At 38.2% G+C, this 25,626-nt stretch overlaps 1 protein-coding gene across 2 annotated transcripts in view; it reads left to right on the top strand.

Annotated features, from left to right (window-relative positions):
• Positions 1-25,626, top strand: part of RNF180 (ring finger protein 180) — a 279,332-nt gene that overhangs the window by 54,120 nt on the left and 199,586 nt on the right. Inside the window, exons 3-5 of one of the 2 annotated variants that reach the window (XM_027520329.1) lie at positions 16,816-16,911; positions 18,517-19,476; positions 22,276-22,311. In XM_027520329.1, the coding sequence (XP_027376130.1) occupies positions 16,816-16,911; positions 18,517-19,476; positions 22,276-22,311 (1,092 nt within the window). The remainder of the gene's footprint in view (positions 1-16,815; positions 16,912-18,516; positions 19,477-22,275; positions 22,312-25,626) is intronic. The other variant, XM_027520330.1, reaches the window with a different exon arrangement.

The following is a 25,626-nucleotide window of genomic DNA, read 5'->3' as shown; positions in this document are numbered from 1 at the left end:
AGGAATTTATATTTTGGTCTTTAGTACATTTTGAACCTATTTTTTTATATAGTGTGAAAAAAAGTTCTAAGTTCCTTCTTTTACGTGTAGCTGTCCAACCTCCCAACATTGTTTATTGAAGACACTGTCTTTTTCCTATTGAATACTCTTGCTTCTTTTGTTGTAGGTTAATTGGCTATATGGATATGCGTTCATGTCTATTACACCGCTCTCTGTGTCCGTTTCTGTACCAGCACAGTACTTTGCTAACTGTAGCTTTGTAGTGTGGTCTAAAGTCAGGAGGCAGGATACTTTCACCTTTGTTTTTTTCTCAGAGTGCTTTACTATTTGGGTTCTTTTGGGGTCTTTAGCTATTTGGGGTCCATACAGATTTTAGAATCGTTTGTTCTAATTTTGTGAAAAATGTGGTAGGTGTTTTGGTAGAGATTTCATTAAATCTGTATAATTCTTTGGGTAGTATGGGCATTTTAATCATGGTAACTCTTCTACTCATGAACACAGGATATCATTCCATTTATTTATATCATCTTTCTTTCTTTAGTGTCATATAGTTCTTAAACTACAAGTCATTCACCTCCTTGGTTAAATTTATTTCTAGGTCTTTGATTCTTTTTGATATGATTGTTAATGAAATTTAACATTTTGATTTCTCTTTCTGATCATTTATTATTAGTCTCTAGAAATGCAACAGATTTCTATATATTTTTCTTACATCCTGAAACTTTATGAATTAATTTATCAGTGCTAATAGTTTTTTGGTAAAGTGTATAGGGTTTTCTGTATAGTGTCATATCATTTGAAAACAGTGACAATTTTACTTCTTTCCTTCCAATTTGGATTCTTTTTCTAGTCTTATTGCTATTGCTAGGACTTCCAGTACTGTGTTGAAAGAGTTTACATACTTGTTTCTTTTTTAAAAAATTATTGAAATATAGTTGATTTACATTGAAGTGCCTGTCCTGTTTCTAATCTCAGAGGAAAATCTTTGAACTTTTCACTGTTGAGTAGAATGCTAGCTGTATTTGTCATAAATGATGTTTAATATGTTGAAGTGCTCAGTTGCTCAGTTGTGTCCAACTCTTTGCAACCCCATGGACTGTAGCCCACCAAACTCTTCTGTCCATGGAATTTTCCAGGCAAGAATACTGGAGTGGGTTGCCATTTCCTTCTCCAGGGAATCTTCCAACCCAGGGGTCTAACCTGCGTCTCCTCAGCCTCCTGCATTGGCAGGTAGATTCTACCACTGAGGCACCCCGGAAGCCCCAGTATGTTGATGTATGTTCCCTCTATATCCACTTTGTCAAGGTTTTGGTTTTTTTTTTTTTTTTATCATGGATGGATGTTGGATTTTGTCCAGTATTTTTTCTGCATCTATTGAGGTGATCTTGTAATTTTATTGTTTTGTTAAGGAGATGTGTTACACTGGTTTGTTGATGTTGAATCATCTTTGTGTTGCTGTTGTTCAGTTGCGTACTCATGTCTGACTCTTTGTGACTCCATGGACTTCAGCACGCCAGGCCTCCTTGTCCCTCGCTATCTCCCAAAGTTTGCCCAAATTCATGTCCATTGCATCAGTGATGCCTTCCAGCCATCTCATCTTCTGACGCCCTCTTCTCCTTGTGCCCTTGATTTTTCCCAGCATCAGGGACTTTTCCAGTAAGTTGACTGTTCATATCAAGTGACCAAAATACTGGAGCTTCAGCTTCAGCATCGGTCCTTCCAACGAGTATTCAGGCTTGAGTTTCTTTAAGATTGACTGGTTTGATCTCCTTGTTGTCCAGGGGATTTTCAGGAGTCTTCTTTAGCACCACAGTTCAAAGGCATTAATTCTCTGGTGTTCTACCTTTTTTATGGCCCAGTACTTACAACTGGGAAGACCTTAGCCTTGACTTTATGGACCTTTGTCGGCAGAGTAACATCTCTACTTATCAATACACTGTCTAGCTTTGTCTTTGCTTTCCTGCCAAGAAACGTCTTCTGATTTCATGGCTGCAGTCATCATCCACAGTGATTTTAGAGCCCAAGAAGAAAAAATCCATCACTACTTCCACTTTTTCCCCTTCTGTTTGTCATGCAGTAATGGGACTGGATGCCATGATCTTAGCTTTTTAAATATTTAGTCTTAAGCCAGCTCTTTCACTCTCCTCCTTCACCCTTATCCAGACACTCTTTAGTTCCTCTTTACATTCTGCCATTAGACTGATATCATATGCATATCTGAAGTTGTTGATATTTCTCCCGCCTATCTTGATTCCAGCTTGTAACTCATCCAGCCTGGCATTTCTCATGATGTGCTCAACATATAGATTAAACAAACAAGGTGACAGCAGACAGCCCTATCACACTCCTTTCTCAATCTTGAACCAGTCAGTTATTCCATACAGGGTTCTAACTGTTGCTTTTTGACCCACTTACAGGTTTCTTAGGAGACAGGTACGATGGTCTGGTATTCCCATTTCTTTAAGAGCTTTCCGCAGTTTGTTATGATCCACACAGTCAAAGGCTATGATCCAGCAGATGTTGGCAATTTGATCTCTAGTTCCTCTTTCTTTTCTAAACCCAGCTTGGACATCTGGAAGTTCTTGGTTCGCATAATGCTGAAGCCTAGCAGGCAAGATTTTAAGTATGATCTTACTAGCATGGGAGATGAGTGTAGGTGTCCGATGGTTAACACATTCTTTAGTATTACCGTTCTTGGGAATTGGGATGAGGATTGACCTTTTCCAGTCCTGTGGCCACTGCTGAGTCTTCCAGATTTGCTGACATATTGAATGCAACACCTTAATGGCATCATCATTTTGGGTTTTGAATAGTTCTACTGGAATGCCATTGCACCCACTAGCTTTATTAATAGCAGTTCTTCCTAAGGCCCACTTAACTTTGATCTCCAGAATGTGTGGCTCTGGGTGACTGACCACACCATCGTTGTGATTGGGTTCATTATACATTATCACATACTACTTTTTTGTACAGTTCTTCCATGTATTCTGTACTTCTCCTCTTGATCTCTTCAGGCTCTACTATATCTCTACTGTTTCTGTTCTTTTAGTGCCCATTTTGGGCAAAATGTTTCCTTGATATCTCCAATTTTCCTGAAGAGATCTCTAGTCTTTCCCCTTCTGTTGTTTCCTTCTAGTTTTATGCACTCTTCATTGAAAAAGGCCTTCTTGTCTCTACGTGCTGCTTTTTGGAACTCTGCATTTAATTGGATATACCTTTCCCTTTCTCCCTTGCTTCTCACTTCTCTCTTCAGTTATTCGGAAAGCCACCTCAGATAACCACTTTGCCTTCTTGCTTTTCTTTTTGTTTGTGAAGGTTTTGTTCGCTGCCTCCTGTACAGTATTACAGACCTCCATCCGTAGTTCTTCAGACACAATATTAACTAGATCTAACCCCTTGAATCTGTTCGTTACCTCCAGTACATATTCATAGGGGATTTGATGTAAGTCATACCTGTCTGGCCTAGTGGTTTTCTTTGCTTTCTTTAGTTTAAGCCTGGATTTTGCCATAAGAAGCTGATGATCTGAGCCACAGTCAGCTCCAGGTCTTGATTTTGCTGACTGTATACAGCTTCTCCATCTTCGGCTACAAAGAACATCTTCAGTTTGATTTTGGTATTGGCCATTTGCTGATGTCCATATGTAAGTTGTCTCTTGTCTTGTTGAAAAAGGGTATTTGCTATGACCAGTGCATTCACTTGGCAGAACTCAGCCTTTGTCCGACTTCATTTTGTTCTCCAAGGCCAAACTTGCCTGTTACTCCAGGTATCTCTTGACTTCCTACTTTTGCATTCCAATCCCCAGTGATGAATAGAACATCTTTTTTTGGTGTTAGTTCTAGGAGGTCTTCTAGGTCTTCCTAGAACTAATCAACCTCAGCTTCTTTGGCATCAGTGATAGGGGCATAGACTTGAATTACTGTGATGTTTTGAATGGCTTGCCAGGGAAATGAACTGAGATCATTCTGTCATTTTTGAGGTTATGCCCAAGTACTGCATTTCAGACTCCTTTGTTGATTATGAGGGCTACTCCATTTCTTCTATGGGATTCTTGCCCACAGGAGTAGATATAATGGTCATCTGAATTAAATTTCACCCATTCCTATTCATTTTAGTTCACTGATTCCTAAGATGTCGATGCTTGACCACGTCCAATTTACCTTGATTCATGGACCTAACATTCGAGATTCCTATGCATTACTGTTCTTCGCCGCATCAGACTTTATTTTCATCACCAGACACAGTCACTACTGTGTTGTCATGGATAAACTGTCTCTGTATCCCTGGAATAAATCCCACTTGATCATGGTGTACCATTTTATATCTTGTTGAATTTAGTTTGCTGATATTTCCTTGATTATTTTTGCATCTGTGTTTGTCAGAGATCTTCAGGGATTTTTTTTTTTTTTTTTGGTGTCTTTGGTTTTGATATCAGGGTTATTCTGGCCTCATAGAGTGAATTTGAAAGTGTTCCCTCCTGTTCAGTATTTTGGAATAGTTTGAGAAGGATAGGTATTAAGTCTCCCTTAAACTTTTTGGTAGAATTCCCCTGTAAAGCTATTATGTCCTGGACTTTGGGTTTGGGGGAGTTTCTTGATTACTGATTCAATTTTAATATTTGTAATTCGTCTGTTATATCTTGTATTTCAATCTTAGTTGATCATACATTTCTGAAAATTTATCCATTCTACATTGTCCAGTTTGTTAGAATATACTTGTTCATAGTATTATCTTATGATTGTATTTTTCTGATACTGGTTGTAATTTCCCCTTTTTAATCTCTAGTTTTGTGTGCTTAGGCCCCCTTTCTCTTTTTTTTTTCCCTGCTGAGTATGGCTAAACATTTGTCAATTTTATCTTTGAAAACCAGCCCTTAGTTTAATTAATCTTTTCTTTCTTGGCCTCTATTTTCTTTATTTTCACTCTAACATGTATTATTTTATTATGAGTTTGTCCATTTCCTTTTTAAGTTCTGTCTGAATGGCTTGCCTTGGAAATGAACTGAGATCATTCTGTCATTTTTGAGGTTGTGCCCAAGTACTGCATTCAGGTATTTTGAAGTTCTTCTATTAGGTATGTACGTATTTACATTTGTTATATCTTCCTGATGAAATGACTCCTTTCTAATTATGAAAAGTTAATTTTTTATCCTTGATAATTTCATTGTCCTGAAATCTACTTTGATACTAGTATATTAACTCTAGCTTTCCTTTGATTTACTTTTTCATGATAAAATTTTTTATCCTTTAAATTTCAAACCTATGTGTGCATTTGTGTTAAAATGAATTTCTTGTATATGATGTATTGTTTGGTCTCTGTTGGTCTTCCCTGGTGGCTCAGTCGGTAAAATTATGTCTGCATTGCGGGAGACCTGGGTTCATTTCCTGGGTCGGGAAGATCCCCTGGAGAAGGAAATGGCAACCCACTGCAGTATTCTTGCCTGGAGGATCTCATAGACAGAAGAGCCTGGTGTGCTACAGTCCATGGTGTCACAAAGAGTTGGGCATGACTGTGACTAACATTTGGTCTTTGTCATCCAGTCTAATATCCTTTGATTTGTAATTGGAGTATTTAGACCATTAGATTTAATGTGAGTATTAATATGTTTGAGCTTAAATGTAATATGTTACTTATTCTTTGCCTCATGTTCTATCTTCTGTTATACTTTTACTGACTTTTTAGCTTAATTATTTACAGGATTTCTTTATGTCTTCTGTTGACTTTTTGTGTGAAGCGTGAAAGTCGCTCAGTCATATCTGACTCTTTGTGACGCCATGGCCTGTCCATGGAATTCTCCAAGCCAGAATACTGGAGTGGGTAGCCTTTCCCTTCTCCACGGGATCTTCCCAACCCAGGGATTGAACCCAGGTCTCCTGCATTGCAGGCAGGTTCTTTACCAGTTGAGCCACCAGGGAAGCCCAAGAACAGTGGAGTAGGCAGCCTATCCCTTCTCCAGGGGATCTTCCCAAACCAGGAATCCAACCAGGCTCTCCCGCATTGCAGGCAAATTCTTTACCAACTGAGCTACTGTTTAGGGTACTTTTATTCCTTAGTGGTTGATCTTTTGGTTTACAACATATATCCTTAGTTTATCACCATCTTCCTTTAAATTGTATTATGCCACATTATATATAGAGTGAGAGTCTTGGTATACTTTCTTCCCTCATGTCCTAGTCTTTGTATTGTTTTCATACATTTAATTTTTGCATTTAAAACTCCACAGGATATTTTAATGATATGCTTTAAAAAGTAAGTTTTCTTTACGGAAAACTAAAAAAAATAAATAAAATTTACATTTGCCAACATATTTGCCATTTGAGGATCACTAATCAGTATTTTTCTTGTATTTCAAGAACATGTTGTTTATCACAAGTTGGTGATAAATTTCTTTTTGGATTTGGGCTTCTCTAGTGGCTCAAATGGTAAAGAGTCTGCCTGCAATGTAGGAGACCCGGGTTTGATACCTGGGTCAAGAAGATCCCCTGGAGAAGGAAATGGCAACCCACTCCAGTATTCTTGCCTGGAAAATCCCATGGACAGAGGACACTGACGGGTTATAGTCCATGGGGTTGCAAAGAGTCAGACATGACTGAGCAACTAACATAACACTTCACTTCACTTGCCTTATGAAAAAGTCTTCATTTCACCTTCATTTAAAACATGTTATATACAGTAAAATTACTCTTTGGGATACAGTTGCCAAGATTTTGACAAATGAATAGGGTTGAATATTCATAATTTCACTTAAGATACAGAGCAATCACATTATTCCCTAAATTCTCTCACACTCCCCCTTCATGTTGTTCATTCAGTCCCTCAGTCATCTCCAACTCTTTGTGACCTCATGGACTAAAACATGCCAGGCTTCCCTGTCCTTCACCATCTCCTGGAGTTTGTTCAAACCCACGTCCATCGAGTTGGTGATGCCATCCAACCATCTCATCCTCTATCATCCCCTTGTCCTCCTGCCTTCAATCTTTCCCAGCATCAGGGATTTTCTAATGAGTCAGCTCTTTGCATCAGGTGGCCAAAGTATTGGAGCTTCAGCTTCAGTTCTTCCAATGAATATTCAGGATTGATTTCCTTTAGGATACTGGTTTGATCTCCTTGCAGTCCAAAGAACTCTCAAGAGTCTTCTCCAACACCACAGTTCAAAACCATCAATTCTTCAGCACTCAGCCTTCTTAATGGTCCAACTCTCACATCCATAGATGCCTACTGGAAAAAACATAGCTTTTACTATGTGGACCTTTGTTGGCAAAGTAACGTCTCTGCTTTTTAATATGCTGTTTAGGTTGGTCATAGTTTTTCTTCTAAGGAACAAGCTTCTTTTAATTTCATAGCTGTAGTCACCATCTGCAGTGATTTTGGAGCCCAAGGAAATAAACTCTGTCACTGTTTCCATTGTTTCCCCATCTATTTGCCATGAAGTGATAGGACTGGATGCTATGATCTTCATTTTTTGAATGTTGAGTTTTAAGCCAGCTTTTTCACTCTCCTCTTTCACTTCCATCAAGAGGCTCTTCAGTTCCTCTTCACTTTCTGCCATAAGGGTGATGTCATCTGCATATCTGAGGTTATTGATGTTTCTCCCGGCAATCTTGATTCCAGCTTGTGCTTCATCCAGCCTGGCATTGTGCATGATGTACTCTGCATATGAATTAAATAAGCAGAGTGACAATATACAGCATTGATGTACTCCTTTCCCAATTTGGAACCAGTTCATTGTTCCATGTCCAGTTCTAACTGTTGCTTCTTGACCTCCTTACAGGTTTCTCAGGAGGCAGGTAAGGTGGTCTGGTATTCCCTTCTCTTGAAGAATTTTCCACAGTTTGTTGTGATCCACACAGTCAAAGGCTTTGGTGTAGTTAGGAAGCAGAAGTAGATGTTTTTGTGGAACTCTTGCATTTTCTGTGATCCATCGGATGTTGGGAATTTGACCTCTGGGTCCTCTGCCTTTTCTAAATTGAGCTTGAACATCTGAAAATTTTCATTTCACTTGCTGTTGAAGCCTGGCTTGGAAAATTTTGAGCATTACTTTGTGTGCAGTTGTGCAGTAGTTTGAACATTCTTTGGCATTGCCTTTCTTTGGGACTGGGATAAAAACTGACCTTTTCCAGTCCTGTGGCCACTGCTGAGTTTTCCAATTTGTTGGCATATTGAGTGCAGCACTTTCACAGCATCATCTTTTAGGATTTGAAATAGGTCAGCTGGAATTCCATCACCTCCACCAACTCTGTTCATAGTGGTGCTTTTTAAGGCCCATTTGACTTCTCACTCCAGGATATCTGGCTCTAGGTGAGTGATCATACCATTGTGGTTATCTGGGTCATTAAGATCTTTTTTGTATAGTTCTTCTATGTATTCCAGGGTCCAGCCCCGGTGGATCCAGGGAATTCGAAGTGGGGACGGCGTTGGCGAGATCAGAAAACAACTGCTTAATTAAACGTTTATTAAGGATATAAAGAGTGGTGAAATAAGGATAGCTCAGCGAAGAAATTCAGTGAAGACAAGAGGCTGAATAAAATTCCAAAGCAGGGAATTTACGTCACCTACGAAGGCCGCAGGCATCCTCCCATTCTCCCGAAGGAGAGGAGACACTAAGGCCTCCCTGGTCAGATCTTAGAAGCCCAGGCAAAATTAGTAGGCTTGATGAGCTTCCCTGCCTCAGAGGAAAAGTTCAGCTAGAAGGTGAAAGAAAGAACGACATGGGGAGACCAAATTTCCGTGAACAAAAAGAACGTACTTTATTTTCGAAAGTAGTTTTATACCTTAAGTTGTGCATAGAGGATAATGGGGGAAGGGGTAGAGTCATGCAAGGACAGCAGTTCCTGATCCTTATCGAAGCCAGGGTTTCAAACTTATCATATACAAAAGTTTAGGTGATTTACATCATCTTCTGGCCAGGAGGCCTGTTAATATTTTAAGAAACTTATTTTTCTCTGAAGGTGATTATTCTAAAGTCAGGCGCCAGCCTCCAAAAAGCATTGGATAAAGGGCAAAGGTGAAGTGGGCTCAATCAAGAAAAGAATTAACTCAAGGGTCCAAGGTTACAAACATTGAGGCTACTACTTACATTTCTATACACCCATTATATCAATCAATACACTGCCAAGGACACAGTAGGTAAGGGATATGGAGACTTAGCAGCAAACATTGGCCCAACAAGTGAAAAACCCTTCACCAATACAATTTCTAATCAATCTTTTAACTACTCAAAGGAATCTGTGTTTAGACAGTTTAGAACATCTCCTGCCTCTCACAGTTGGGAGGCTCTGAACAATCACATGTTGCCGGAAAAAACCTTTTCAGGCAGGCTAGAGGACTTCCAAAGGAGTTTGTAGGTTGAAACATTGTCACACCCAGGAATTATTAACTGGAGCTGTAAGCTAACTCTTTTTTCAGAGAGAGGTAGTGGGGGACAGCCCCCCGTAAAGTCAGAGGTGTAGGTGAAAGCACAAAACAGAAAGTAGGCAGACTCTGGTTTTGGGGGTAGATGCTCGAGAATTTCCAGGGAGACTCCTGAGGCTTGATCCCGCCTTTGCGTATGCCAAGCCTCCTTCCTCATGACCTTTGCCAGGGGCGGAGCTCGCTCCCCGCATCTGCCATCTCTTCTTCATATCTTCTGCTTCTGTTAGGTCCATACTGTTTCTGTCCTTTATTGTACACATCTTTGCATGAAATGTTAGTCCCTTAGTATCTCTAATTTTCTTGAAGAGATCTCTAGTTTTTCCCATTCTGTTGTTTTCATCTATTTCCTTGCATTGAGTATTTAGGAAGGCTTTCTTATCTCTCCTTGCTTTCTTTGGAACTCTGCTTTCAGAAGGATATATCTTTCCCTTTCTCCTTTGCCTTTTGCTTCTCTTTTTTTTTTCAGCTATTTGTAAGGCCTCCTCTGACAACCATTTTGCCTTTTTGCATTTCTTTTTCTTGCAGATGGTTTTGTTCACCGCCTCTTGTACAATGTTCGGAACTTCTGTGTGTAGTTCTTCGGGCACTCTATCAGATCTAATCCCTTGAATCTATTTGTCACTTCCACTGTATAATCATAAGCGATTTGATTTGGATCACATGTGATTGTGGTTTCCCCCTTCATATTCAGTCTTTTCATCCCCACCCCAAACCTGACAATTGCTGATCTCTTCTCTATCCCCATAGTTTATTATGCTGGTTCACCTTGAAGAGGGAGAACAACTTCAATAAGCCTGTAACTTCTCTACCTTCCCCTGGATTCTCATTTGGCCTCCACCTCCTGGGTCAGATAAGTGTATTAACATATTTGTCGCTGTGATGAAGGGTTCTAGTTTCTCTATTATCTACCCAGACTCTCAAGATCAGAGACAAACTGATGTGTGTTTCAATTCATCTTACCGGTACCATCTTTTCCTTGCTCTTCCCTAATTTACATCCGCCTTGCTTGCCTGACAGCCTCTGTCTTAGCAGGCACTGTGTCCCTGGGTCATAGGGGTTTGCCCATCTAGGTGCTCCTGTCCCTTTCAGTTATAGTTCTGGGTCCAGCATTGTATTCCTGCCACTCTCTCAGGAGTAGAGGATTTTGTTTTTCATCAGTGCTCCAAAGGTCATAATGTGTATTGTCCTTTCCCTAGTAATTTAAGGCTTTTCTTTGGTTGGAGAGACAAGGAGAAGAGATCTGGATAGAGCTTTATGCCTGACACACACATAGTGGCTGCTATTCCTCTCCACCCAGGCCTGCACCATGTTGGATTTTTAATTGGATACCAAAGATTATAAATTTCATTTTGTAGAGTATTATATTTTGTTTTATTCTTTTAAAGGATTTTATGTTTCATTCTGCCTAATAGTTGTTGTAGATAAGTTTGATAATTTAGAAACTTATTTTTAGGTTTTTTAGGGTGGGTTGAGAGTAGTCCTTATTCTAAGGCTTAATTTGCCCCACTTTTAGGGAATGACCCTTTGGGTCACTACTGAATGCCTCATTATTGAATGAGTCCTTTTCCATCAGACCGGTTGGAACATAATGATTCCTGGCCCTGTGTGAGCTCTTGAAAGTGTTTGGCTTATAGCCTCTGTAATTGTTCTTTCCCCTGTAGGTGTTCTTAGCACAGTCTCCTGGAGTTTTACTCTAAGCATGACCAGATTAGAATTTGATCAAAGACTCAAGGGGAAACCATATACAAGTTTCTGAGGCTTTTTTCTTCTTATTTCTCTTGGATACTGTGCCCTACAAATTTTAGTTTGCCTTTACCTCTAAAAAATCTGATTCCTATTTCCTCAACTCAGAAAGCTGACCAGACTCTGTTGGGGTTCCTTCAATTGTCTCCAGAATAAAAGTCTATATGACTGTAAGCTCCGTTAATTTATTTCTCTCAGAAGTCACTGTCTGTTGTCCCACTGACTGAGAATAGTTGTTTGTTACATTTTGTTCGGTTTCCTAGTTGTTTGTTGCAGGAAGCTAATTCTAAACTCCTATTCCTTTATGGTGCTAAGTGGAATTCCAAAAATCATTGTTTTCTTCTTTCTCCTGTTTGTAGGATACTTATTTTCTCTTGATGCTTACTTTTGTCACTGAATTTCAGCAATTTTATTAAGAGCCGTAGTTTCCCTCGTGTTTATGCTGTTTAAGAATCCTTGAGTTGCTTTGATCTATACTGCTACTGCTAAGTCACTTCAGTCGTGTCCGACTCTGTGCAATCCCATGTCCGGCAGCCCACCAGGTTCCCCTGTCCCTGGGATTCTCCAGGCAAGAACACTGGAGTGGGTTGCCATTTCCTTCTCCAATGCAGGAAAGTGAAAAGTGAAAGTGAAGTCGCTCAGTTGTGTGGCCTTTGGAAAATTTGGCCATGATTTATCCTACTGTCCTGTCTTTTCTCCGCTTACACGTGTTGCTGTTGTTTGTCAGTTGCTAAGTTGAGCCTAACTCTTTGCAACTCTGTGGATCACAGCAGGCCAGGTTCCTCTGTTCTCCACTCAAATTCATGTCCATTGAGTCAGTGATGCTGTCTAAACATCTCATCCTCTGCCACCCTCTTTTCCTTTTGTCTTCAGTCTTTCCAAGCATCAGAGTCTTTTCCAGTGATTCAGCTTTTTGCATCAGGCGGCCAGAGTATTGAAGCTTCAGCTTCAGCATCAGTCCTTCCAATGAATAGTCAGGATTGACTTCCTTTAGGACTGACTGGTTTGATCTTGCAGTCCAGGGGACTCTCAAGAGTCTTTTCTAGCACCATAATTTGAAAGCATAAGTTCTTTCACACTCAGCCTTTTTGGTCCAAGTGTCATATCCGTACATAACTACCAGAAAAACCATAGCTTTGACTATATTATTTTTGTCAGCAAAGTGATGTCTCTGCCTTTTTTTTTTTTTTAATGTCTCTGCTTTTTAATACACTGTTTAGGTTTGTCATAGCTTTCCTCCCAAGGGGCAAGTGTCTTTTTTTTTTTCCGTTTGTTATTTTTTTTGCCAGGCCCAGGGCCCCTGACCTCTGGACAAAGTCCATGGTAGGCTGTGGTGGGGGGAGGTGGGGCAGTGGGGGAAGGGATGTACAGGTTGTCATCCTTACTTTCGTCTCAAACCACAGGCCAGCAGAAGTGTTTCAGGGTTCACACTTCAGTTCATTACAATGCTGACAAGTTTCTACTTTTATAATTGCTTGAGAAAAAAACTCTCCAAAGTGCTGACGTGTGCCTGGGTCCACCCCCGCATTCCTGGCCCCTCGCCACAGATGCTTACTTGCCAGGCACACAGCCGGCATGGGCACCCCAGGCCTCTGCCCCCACCAGGACAGGGCTGCTCTGCCACGGGACTTTGGAAAGCAGGGCAGTGGTGGGCGCAGGACAGGGGTCCACCCTGACCTCATGGCCAACCCCCGGCCTGTCTCCTCTTGTGAACAGTGGGCTGGCAACACTTAGGGCTGCTCTGAGGATCCCCAGGCTAGGCTGGGAGGCAGGGTGCTCCAGGGGTCCTGTCAGCCACCCTATCATCATGGTCAGGTCAGGAAGGGAGAGGAGCAACCATCTTTTAATTTCATGGCTGCAGTCACCGTCCACAGTTGATTTTAGAGCCCATGAAAATAAAATTTGTCTCTGCTTCCATTTGCCCCTTTCTATTTGCCATGAAGTGATGGGACCAGATGCCATGCTTTTATTTTTTTTTAATGTTGAGTTTCAAGCCAGCTTTTTCAGTCTCTTTCACCTTCATCAAGAGGCTCTTTGGTTCCTCTTTGCTTTCTGCCGTTAGAGTGATATCATCTGCATATCTGAGGTTTGATATTTCTCCCAGCAATCCCTCCACTCTTCCCCAGGAGCATATTGGACACCTTCTGACCTGGGGAGCTCATCTTGTACCAGAGGTGTTTCAGGATTCACACTTCAGTTCATCATGACGCTGACAAGTTTCTACTTTTATAATTGCTTGAGAAAAAAACTCTCCAAAGTGCTGACGTGTGCCTGGGTCCACCCCCGCATTCCTGGCCCCTCGCCACAGATGCTTATTTGCCAGGCACACAGCCAGCATGGGCACCCCAGGCTCATCTTGCATCTTATCATATCTTTCTGCCTTTTTATACTGTTCATGGGGTTCTCGAGGCAAGAATACTGGACTGGGTGGACCATGTTTTGTCAGAACTCTTTGCTATGACCCATTAGCCTTGGGTGGCCCTGCACAGCATGGCTCATTGAGTTACTGAAGTCCCTTTGCCACGACAAGGCTGTGATCCATGAAGAGGCATTTACATTTATGTTACACTATTTGATGTTTCCCATAAATCACTTCAATTTTGCTCATTTTTTTCCTCTTTTTTCTTCCTATGCTAGATTTTTTTCCATCATTTTTACTTCTATATGTTCATGTTCGCTGATATTTTCTTCTACAGTATCAATTTGCTAATAAGTGAAACTTTTAAGTTCAGAAGTTTTTTCTCTAGGTAAACCATTCATTTAGTATTAAGGTAATTTATCTTCTCATTATACTCATGAAAATATGTGTCATAGCTGATTTAAAGTCTGCCTGTTTATTCAATCTTCTCCATTTTGGGGGAGATTTTTTTTTAATTTATTTTTTAAGTGAAGGATAAATGCTTTAGAGAATTGTGTTGGTTTCTGCCAAACATCAGCATGATTTTTCTACCAAACGTCAACATGATGGAACGTGGGGGATATTTCCATTGAACAATTTTTCTCCTGGTTGTGGGTCACATTTTTTTTTTTTTTGCTACATAATCTAGTAATTTCTCTTGTAGGTACAACATTTGGATTTAACATTACTGAGTGTCTGGATATTATTCTTCCTTTAAAGAATGTTTTAGCAGACATAGGGGTTATTTGTGATTGAATTTCATTCTTTGGAGGGTTATATTCAACTTTATTAGGGTTGCTTTTTAGTAGCCTTTACTCTTGGGCTAATTTAGCCCTACTTTTAAGACAGAACTCTTCTGGAATCGCTCCTAAATATTCCATATATTCCTTGAGATCCTTCTGCTCTGGCTGCTTGGAACTTGAACATCTTCCCAGCTTTACTGTGAGCCCTGTGTGAATAGTTATGCTTCATTGGAAGATGTCTTTTCCAGGGTAAATTTTCTTTATCAGATTGTCTGATATCTCACCCTACATACCTCCATAATAGTATTCAACCAAAAATTTAGAGGAATTACTATACAGATTTCTGGAACTTTTTTCTAATTACAGGCCTCTCCTTGCTGGTACAACAGTCCTGTAAATTCTAGCTGTTTAGCCTTTATAGCCTCTGATCTTAGTCTTAAATCAGCAAGGCTGCCATACACTAATTGAGTTCCTCCTCCCTACACCAAGGTTCTGAAAGTTCCCTGAAGCAGATATCCAGGGTTATTTTTAGGCTAACCTCATTTATTTGACTTCTCTGAGAGATCACAGCCCTGTGCTTTTTTTCTTCTTCTTTGGTCTAATGTCTTAAAACAATAGTATATTTTGCCTAGTTTTATCAGTTGTAATGGTGAGAGCATGTCTAATACCACTTACTTTAGTATTGTCAGGACCAGAAGTAATCGATGTATTTTATTTACATCAATTTTAAATAAAATTTTAATTATGTAAGTATAACTTATTTTCCCATTAAAACAATTTTCCATGAAAGTTAGTTTCCTTTTAGTAACTTTCCTAATCTTGAACTTCTTTCTTTCTTCAAACCATGTGATATCAATTTGGTACACAGCCTGTAAGGTACCTTTTCTATTTATATACATATATTTCCATAGAAAAGTTATAATATTGATTTTTTTAGGTTGTGTATGCTTATAATATCATAATTCAGAGTATATTTACTTTTTTTGCACTTGCTTTAAAAAAACAGTGTGTATTAGAGATGTACCTTATTATTAAATTTATTTCACATTATGTGTTGAGGTAGTTAACATGCTAAATAATGTGATATTTTCATATGATAGTATTTTCAGCCAGAATATAGACTGGTCCTCAGTAGCTCATCTCCTGGACTTATTGCAAATGCTTTCCATTTTTTTCCAGGCCTTTCCAGCCATATTTAGAAATGTTGCCCTATTTCTCTCTGTCCCAAGTACTGCTCTTGCCTGGGGACAGACAGGCTTCAAATCCACCCCAAATAGTTCCCCAGGGCCCTTTTTGTTTCCGTTTGTCACAACTTTGGCATAGGCCATTCTTTGTGTTGTTCCCATCTGCTATGTACTTGCCCTGTTCTTGTCACTCAGCCCTTTCTGTCATCTCATAGAATGAAATTCTGTAGACCTGGAAGGGACCTGAGCCAGTTATCTAGTGGAATTTAACGGGAAAAGAAACAGAGACTCAGAGAAGTAAAGCAACTGTCCTAAGGTCACAGAGGACACAGAGGTACTAAAGACCCAACTGGGAAGTCATAGTGTCTCAACTATGCTGCTGCTACTGCTAAGTCGCTTCAGTCGTGTCCGACTTTGTGCGACCCCAGAGACGGCAGCCCACCCGTCCCTGTGACTCTCCAGGCAAGAACACTGGAGTGGGTTGCCATTTCCTTCTCCAATGCATGACAGTGAAAAGTGAACGTGAAGTCGCGCAGTCGTGTCCGACTCTTAGCGACCCCATGGACTGCAGCCCACCAGGCTCCTCCGTCCATGGGATTTTCCAGGCAGGAGTACTGGAGTGAGGTGCCATTGCCTTCTCCAGTCTCAACTATAGATCACATTTATTTCTGCAAATCTACTTCAAAAGGCCAAAATTGTCCCTGAAATTTTTGCCATACTTACACAGCTGAAATTTAGGGCCTTTTTAGTTCCCTGCACAATTACTCCTCTCCCCCAATCCTCTAAAGCTTTTTTCTTCTCTTTTTTCTTTTGCTGTGCCACATCAGGATCTTAGTTCCCCAAACAGGTATCAAACCCAGGCCCTCAGCAGTGAAAGCGTGGAGTCCTAACCATTAGTGAAAGTGTGGAGTTCCCCTTTTAAACTTTTCTTGAGCATCTTGATGGCGAATATAGTAACTCCTTTATTCTGTTATTAGAATCCGAGATTGAAGGCTGGGGAAAGTTGTCATGAATAGTTTTTCTCACACACAGAATAAAATAGGGTGCCAGATTTGTCCATTCAGTGACTTTGTGCTCATGTTTTAATTTGATGGTCTCAATGAAGTAGAGGGATTTTTTTGTCTGTTTTTTTGTTAATTTAAATGTAGCTATTCTGTGAAAAAAACAAAACAAAACTTTATAGATTTGTCTTGGCAATGGGAATAAGGAGAGAAGGACAGTATGTATTTCCTTCCTACCTAAAAGTGAATTTATATTTTTGTGTTTTACTTAAATATGAATTTTGTGAAATATAATCTGAACTAGTCATGACTAATATCATACATTTTGATATAACAGAATACAAATGATTCAGCTGATGATGAAAATATTTGTCATGTGTGGCACATGAATATAGAAGCTCTTCCAGAATGGATACACTGCCTGATACAAAAAGTAAGTTCCTTAGTTTCTGAGTAAATTTAGGAATATACTACTTTCAGAATGTTTTTGTCCTCATATTAGAGCTATTTTTCTTGAATGCATTGTTTCAGGAAACATGAAAGGGTATGTAACCCTTGATTACACTTACTGCTTTCATTATTACTGGAGTGCTCTGAGTACTTCTATAACTCAGACTTTGCACTTTAAAATTCCCCTTCTTTGAATTCTCTTTCCACCACTACCTACTTGTTCCATCAATTTCTTAGGTCTTTATTCTTAATTGAGGCATCGCCTAGCCAATCTATCAACTGCCTCTCCCAACTATTACCACCAAACACTTCCTTTCTCCCTTCTCTACTTTATATATCTATCTATGTTTTACACACACATTTTACAAGATATGTAGAACCTGTAAATATGCTTAAGTATGTATAACATACATAAATTATTATGCACATCCATACATATATGCACATACATATACATACACATCCACATACATGAATGACTTACTGATCATGTTAATCACCTAGATGCTCTACTAGGATATAAACTCCATGAAGTCAAAAGTTTTTGTTTTGTTCATTATGTATTATATCCCCCAGTACCTAGAACAGTCCCTGTGAAGTGAATGAAATATCCTGTGGGTATCACTCATGTATGCACACACATGTAAAATAAACTTGAAAATTAATGACTCTTACTGGCACAATCAGAATGAAAAAAACCACACTTTTAAGAATCCTTAATGAAATAGTATAAGAGCAGGAACTTGTTCAATGTGGCCTCATTATTTCTCCCAGTTCAAAACACCTAAGTACTAGAAAAGTATAGAAAATCATATCAAATATGATTTGGGGGAAATATAGTTGCTTTTCTCCACTGACTAGCTTACTTTTTTGGTTAAAAAATACCATTAGCTAGATATCTCTTGCATTCATTCTCACATTGTAGTGATTTCCTGGGAGAATGCCAGGGTACTGCTTATGTGTCCTGAACTTTGTAAAATGTATTAGCACATTTCAGATATTCCACTATTTCTGTTAAAAGATATTTTTAAGCTATTTCACTATTTATTTGTAATCTGAGTAGAGAAAATGAACTAACTGATACATGCAACCAATATCTTCCAGTTGTATGTAAAAAGGCAGGAAGAGCTTTATTCTGCTGTTTGGGTAAAGTTCCCTCCCACAGTGCTTGGTATGCAAGAAGTGTATCAAAACAGACACTTTTCTCTGAGATTTTACTTGCAAATTAAGCTCTGTAGACCGATTTGCTTCCTGGTTCCATAGTGTATTTTTCTTTTCATTAGTTCACACTGTATCCATATTCAGTCTATTGTCTAAAAGACTCTTTAGAATCTTGGGAGTATTGTGTAGACGGGTGTGATGTGCACTATGTTATCATTCTAGACCTTTGGAGCTTCTTATCTCTGTTTATTGGAAGGTTTGTTTCCATTTACCGTTCTGTCTACTAATCAGAAAACAGAAAGCTGGCCTTTTCTGTGGCATAGAAAACTTTCATGTGGTCGGCTTAAAAAAAAACAACAAAAACTCACATTCTCTTTGGTTACTTTACAATGAAAGCATTGTTTTTATTTTCCTTTATTACCTGTAGGCCCAGTGGACAGTTGGAAAACTGAATTGCCCTTTCTGTGGGGCCCGTTTAGGGGGCTTTAATTTTGTCAGCACTCCAAAATGCTCCTGTGGCCAGCTTGCAGCTGTACATCTCTCCAAGAGCCGTACCGATTATCAGCCAACACGGTCAGGCCGACTAATGAGACCATCGCTGAAATACTTGTCACATCCTAGAGTTCAGTCAGGTTGTGACAAGGAAACTCTGCTGACAGGTGGCGCCTCCAGAAACAGAAATCACAGGTTTTTAAACATGGGCCCAAATAATAATGGTCCTGGAAGATTAACTGAAGCACTCTGCCTGGAGGTACGGTCAACATATTTCAAGATGAAGAACGAAAAACTGCTCTTCAAAGCATCAGATCCAAAATACCAGCTTTTTGTTCCACAGCTAGTGACCACCAGATGCGCTCCGAGAGCTTTTCATAGAAAATCACATAGTTTGGATCTGAGCATCAGTGAGAAACTGACTTTATTACCCACTTTATATGAAATCCATAGTAAGACTACTGTGTATCCTGGGCTCAATGAGACACAGACTGTTGACCTTCCGAGCTTGCCTTTAGAATCGAATAAAAATAACTGTTCCTTTCAGATTTCATCCAGTTTTGATCCTAATATGCTGCTGCAAAGATTTTCAGTGGCTCCCCGTGAGACCCAGACACAAAGAGGAGGAGAATTTCAGCGTGGTCTAGAAGCTTCTGCCGTGTATTCTGGCCATGGTAGTCCTAACAGCCTGACTTTCCTGATGGACCTGCCCGCAGCTGGCAGGAGCACACTGGAGGCCGAGGACCAGGAAGAGCACCTCTCTCCTCTGAACTTCCTGCACTCGGGCAGTTTTTCACTGGGTGCAATTAATCAGAGGCTCAGTAAGAGAGAGAAGAGCAAGCTGAAGAATCTGAGACGGAAACAACGAAGGCATGAGAGGTGGCTGCAGAAGCAGGTAATTTTTAATAGAGTTTCCTAAAAACCCTATATTATAAATGTCAGATGTTGGGGAGAGGAGCAAACTTTGAATACCTTTATTATAAAAACTTAGGTCTGAGTGATTTCTGAAATGACATTTCACCAAGTGAACTTAATAATCATACAGCTCTGTTATAACTGGCAGGTATAATCATGTCTCTGTGCTTACACATATTTAGAAAATGCCCTTTTGTGAGGTTTTCCCCAATTTTGCAAATACTTCAAAGGAACATTCCTTTCATGATATTGAGGCTAGGTTGTCATACACATTTGAAATATATTCAAGTTAGGATTGTTTTGCAGTATTGATTTTTCAGGTTAAATTGAAATAAAGTCTCCCTGAGTAAATGCAGTATAGTAAGAAATTCATTCATTTTCATTACATTTAGTTTAAATGGATATTTTCAATGAGCCTGGTTTAATTATGTGCCCAAATGAGCCAGATATGGTTAACTGGGCTAAACTGTGAAAATTATCTACAGGATAATTGACCATGTAATTTTATGGGAGAGGGTGCTTCTCTGTGGTTTGAACTCCTGTACCCATAATGACACATTCAGGGGTGGGGTGTGTGAAGGAAACCAATGTTAAGTCCTTCAATTAAAGACAGTGGATGAGGTGCTCATGAAAATTTGGAAGTTTGAGGACTGGCTTATTTCTATATAAACTGTTTTTGCAAATTGGCTTTATTATTTACTTGGTCATAGATTGCAGTCCTTATTAATTAGCATATTAAATATTAACAGTGTTCTCAGAGCTAAAATATAGAAAGCTACAACTTTATGTAAATAGTTCATTCTTAGTTAAGCAAACTCATTAGTGTTTATGAGCTTAGTTATGGGCCAAATAAAATTACTGCATTAAGTGCTTCAATCAGGTTAAATGTTTTCATCTTTTGGTTAGATTGTTTACTATATTTTTGGCTGGTTTCTGACAAAAGCAGTTTAGTTTGGTTTCTTTGCAAGTAATATGTGATATCAAAGCATATATTGTAGTATATAAAAAGTGAATATATTTTATCACCATTATAATATACTTTATAGTTTAATTTATCAGAGCTGTAAAGTTCAAAAATTTATTGAAACTTTGACTGAAACCTAGATAAATTAGAGATGATCACATTAGCTATGTTAACAGAAATAATACCTTAAAAACAGTGTGGAGAGCTCTAAAATAATTCTCTTAACAAACAGAAACTTCAAAGAAGTATGGGAATTATCCTTGTTCTGTATTGTAAATACATACAAATAGCATCTTTACAGTTTTCAATATGTGTTTAATTCTTAGGCTAGGTTCATCTAAAAACCTCAGTTACATTTTTAATCATTTTCTAGTGTAGGAACACACTTTTTTCACACAGTTTAAAGCAAAGACCAAAACTAATGGTCTTTTTGTTTTTTAATGAAGTTGCATTTATTCATTCACACACATGTGACTTAACCAATCTGCTTAGATGATTGAAATGAATGAGTCTTAGTCAGACCTGTGACAAGTCTGTACAGGAATGGTATAGTGGGACCCCATTTGGTTGCTTGCACAGGAGCTGCAGGCAAACAGATGCCCAGTGTGTCCTTAGCAAAGACAATCTGAAAGCGTGTGGCTGCATAGAAATGACACACACCCACAATGTGAGTACACACTGTGGTTTGAGTCAGAAGGAAGAACAGTATTTAGTAATCAGTTTTACTAACTCAAGGAAAAGGATCAATCCTAGAAAGAGTTAATATTCAAGATGAATTAATGGCTCAAATATTCGGTTCATTTAGTGTTTAATGAAGATTAGTTGATTTTGTAAACATTCATCAAATATCTGTTTTGTGTATCATGCCTTAGGGTTATGACTCAAAAACAGATCCTGCTCCCTTTTTAATGAGAAAGATATGCATACAAGATATAAATAAAAAGTTACCTATTATTAATGATAATCTTTAAAGGTTAAAATAATTGGTTGGAATAATAGATTTCTGACTTTCATTTGATATTTTAAATTATTTTTTTGTGTAAACTAGAAATCTTTCGGTGGCAGATACCATGATAGAAAATGTTAATGATGCTACAAAAAGTTATTTACATGTTTGAAGCTTAGGGATATAAATAAGATTAATGTTAAAGCAGAAACTGCAGCCAATTTTCAGTATTTTTGTTCAGCAGATGTTAACTGAGCATCTACTTTGGGAAAATCCTTTTTTTTTTTTTTATTCAATGTAATCTTTTGGGTGTATTTTTTAACGCATGCAATAAACTTGATTTATTCTTGGCATACAACTCTATGATCTAAATATATCTATAAAATTCATTTAACAACCACCAAAATGAATGTTCAGAACAGTTCCATCTCCCCTCAAATTTCCCTTGTGCCTTTATAATTATACTATGATTAAATCTTGCAATAATACCCTTGTCCCATCCCTTACTCGCAAAAACCACTGATCTATTCTGCATTACTTCAGTTTGTCTTTTTGGTAATTTTATAAAATAATAATGTGATGTTCATAAAATTAGAATATATAGTATGTAATGTTTTGAGACTTACCTGTGAGATCCATCCATGTTGTTGTATATGTCTATACACATCTATAGTTTGTTGTATACATATACATATCTATAGTTTGTTGTTTTTTTGCTTAATAGTATTCCATTGTATGAATGAACCACAGTTTATGCGTTTACTTGTGGAGGACAGGTAGGTTATTCCAGGTTTTGGCAGTTAGGAATAGAGCTGTTACGAACATTCACGTACAGGTTTTTGTGTGAACCTAAGCTTTCATTTCTCTAGGGTAAATGTCCGGGAGTGGGGTTGCCGGATTGTATGGTAAGTGTGTATTTAAACTTTACAAATAACTGTCAAATTGTTTTTCTGAGTAACCATACCATTTTTCAGTCCAAGCAGCTGAGTCTAAGAGTTCCTTTTGCTGTGCGTTCTCATAAACACCTGATATACTCTATTTTTAAAATTTTGTCCTTAATAAATATGTGGTAGTGTCATATTGTGATTTTAGTTTGCATCTCCCTAACGACGTTGAACGTTTTTCAGGTGCTTATTTTGCCATTTGTATATACTGTTCAGTGAAGTATCTTTTCAAATCTTTTAGTCATTTTCTTAATTGACTTGTGTTCTTCCTGCTGGATTTTGAAAATTCTTTATACACTTTGAATGTAAGTTCTTTGCTGATTTATGGTTTGTAAAGATTTTCTCCCAGTCTGTAGCTTGTCCTTTTATTTTCTTAGAAAAAAACCTTTTATTTTTTTTCTGTAAAGGAAACTATATTTAATTTTGATGAAGTTACTATTTCTCAAATTTATTTTTAATGAATTATGCTTTTGGTGTCCTATCTAAGAACTCTGCCTAGCTCTAGTTTATGAAGATTTCCTATGACTTCTTCTGAAAGTTATATAATTTTAAATTTTATATTGAGGATTATGATGCATTTTGAGTTTTTTTTTTTTTTAAATAAGGTGTGGGATTTAGGTTGAGGTCCCTTGTTTTTCATAGAGATACTTGAATGTTCCAGAACCATTTGTTGAAAACACTGTTCTTTCTCCATTGAAATGCTTCTGCAGCTTTGTCAGAAATCAGTTGGCTGTATATATGTGGGTCTATTTCTGGACTCTATTCTGTTCGGTTTATTTTTGTGTCTCTCCCATTGCCAATAGCCCTTTTTCTTGTTTCTTGTAGCTTTATACCAAGTCATTAGAATAGGGTACTGTAATCCCTTCAACTTTATTTTTCTTTTTCAGAATTGTTTGTTATTCTAGCTCCTTTACCTTTCCATATAAAATTTAGAATCAACTATTTTTCTCTTTAGAAAAAATAGACCAACTTGGGGAGAAAGGAAATCTTATTTTTTCCCGTCTGTGAACACAATATGTCTCTCCTTTTACTTAGGTCTTTGATTTCTTTCATCAATTAATATTTTGCAATTTTCAGCATTCAGAACTTGCACATACTTTGTTAGATTTATACCTAACTATTTACTTTTTGTGTTATTGTTAATTTAAAAGATTGTTTTATTATTGCCTATCACTAGTTTGGCTCAGACGGTAAAGCGTCTGCCTACAACTCGGGAGACCCGGGTTCAATCCCTGGGTTGGGAAGATCCCCTGGAGAAGGAAATGGCAACCCACTCCAGTGTTCTTGCCTACAGTTTCCCAAGGATGGAGGAGCCTGGTGGGCTACAGTCCATGGGGTCGCAAAGAGTTGGACACAACTGAGCAACTTCACTCACTCACTCATCACTAGTTTACAGAAACATAATTGACTTTTATTTTGACTTTATATCTTGTGATGTTAACAGTATATGTCTTTGACACCTCTTGTCAGATTTATCTCTAAGAATTCATATTTTTATATTGTTGTTAAATAGTATTACTTTATTAAACTTTAATTTCAATTGTTTCATTAATAATATATAGAAATAAAATTGAGTTTTGTATGTTAACCTTATATCTTGTTGTTCAGTTGCTCAGTTGTGTCTGACTCTTTGCAACCCCATGGACTGCAATACACCTCGCCTTCCTGTCCTTCACCATCTCCCCAAAGTTTGCCCAAGTTCTTGTCCATTGCATTGGTACAGTCTTACATCTTAGAACCTTTCTAATCTCGCCTGTCAAGAATAGCAGAGTTTCTGTATATTTCTCTAGGTTTTCTACTTAGATCTTACCTGCAAAAAAAAAGCATTTTTTCCTTTCCAATTTGGTTTTTTCTTTCTTGTGTTATTGAGTGAGCTAGAACATCGAGTACAATGTTGAGTAGAAGTGATGAGAGGAGATATCCTTGTCTTTTTCCTGATGTTAGGAGGAAAGCATTCAGTCTTTCATCAATAAGTATTATCTTAGATATCGGTTTTGGGGTAGATGCTGTTTATCAGGTTGAGGATGTATTTTTCTATCCCTAGCTTGCTGCAGGTTTTATCATGAATGGATGTTGAATTTTTTCAGATGCTTTTTCTGTATCAATTGATATGATTATGTGTTTTTAACATGAATTTTAAGTGATTATCAAATATTGAGCCAATTTTCATTCCCACAGTAAATACTTTGTTATGTTGTACTTTTCTTTCTGTATATTGCTGGATACTCTTTGCCAATATTTTTTGAGGGGGTCTTTCAGTTTGTTTATTTTCTTACTTCTGTACATGAAGAATATTATCCTGTAGTTTACTCTGTTTTTGTACAGTCTTTGTCTGTTTTTTTGATAGTTCTGGCTTTAGAAAATGAGTTTATAAATTATTCTTTTCTCTTTTGTAGAAGATGCTGTGGAGAATTAATATTACTCTTTTGTAAATATTTGATAATGAAACTATCTGGGCCTAGATATTTTGTGGGGTAAGGGAGGTGAATTTAACTATGAATTCAATTTCCTTAATCTCTGTAGGACAGTTCAGGTTATCTATTTCATATTGGGTAATTTTGGTAGTTAGTTGTTTTCAATGAATTATCAGTATTATGAATTAATGAATTATTCAATATTCTTGCCTTGAGAACCCCATGAACAGTATGAAAAGGCAAAAAAATAAGGCACTGAAAGATGAACTGCCCAGGTCAGTAGGTGCCCAATATGCTCCTGGAGATCAGTGGAGAAATAATTCCAGAAAGAGACAGAACCAAAGCAAAAACAACACCCAGTTGTGGATGTGACTGGTGATGGAGGCAAAGTCCTATGCTGTAAAGAGCAATATTGTATAGGAACCTGGATTGTTAGGTCCATGAATCAAGGAAAATTGGAAGTGGTCAAACAGGAGATGGCAAGAGTGAACATTGACATTTTAGGAATCAGCAAACTATAATGGACTGGAATGGGTGAATTCAACTCAGATGACCTACTACTGTGGGCAAGATGATCTACTACTATGGGCAAGAATCCCTTAGAAGAAATGGAGTAGCCATCATAGTCAACAAAGGAGTCTGAAATGCAGTACTTGGATGCAATCTCAAAAACGACAGAATGATTTCTGTTCATTTCCAAGGCAAACCATTCAATATCATGGTAAACCAAGTCTATGCCCTGACCAGTAACGCTGAAGAAGCTGAAATTGAATGGTTCTATGGAGACCTACAAGACCTTTTAGAACTAACACCCAAAAAAGATGTCCTTTTCATCATAGAGGATTTGAATCCAAAATAGGAA

The sequence above is a fragment of the Bos indicus x Bos taurus genome, chromosome 20 (genome assembly GCF_003369695.1).
Source record: "Bos indicus x Bos taurus breed Angus x Brahman F1 hybrid chromosome 20, Bos_hybrid_MaternalHap_v2.0, whole genome shotgun sequence".
In the NCBI taxonomy this organism is placed as follows: domain Eukaryota; kingdom Metazoa; phylum Chordata; class Mammalia; order Artiodactyla; family Bovidae; genus Bos; species Bos indicus x Bos taurus.
The sequence above is the reverse complement of the archived record's forward strand: the minus strand, read 5'-3'. Positions and strand labels throughout refer to the sequence as shown.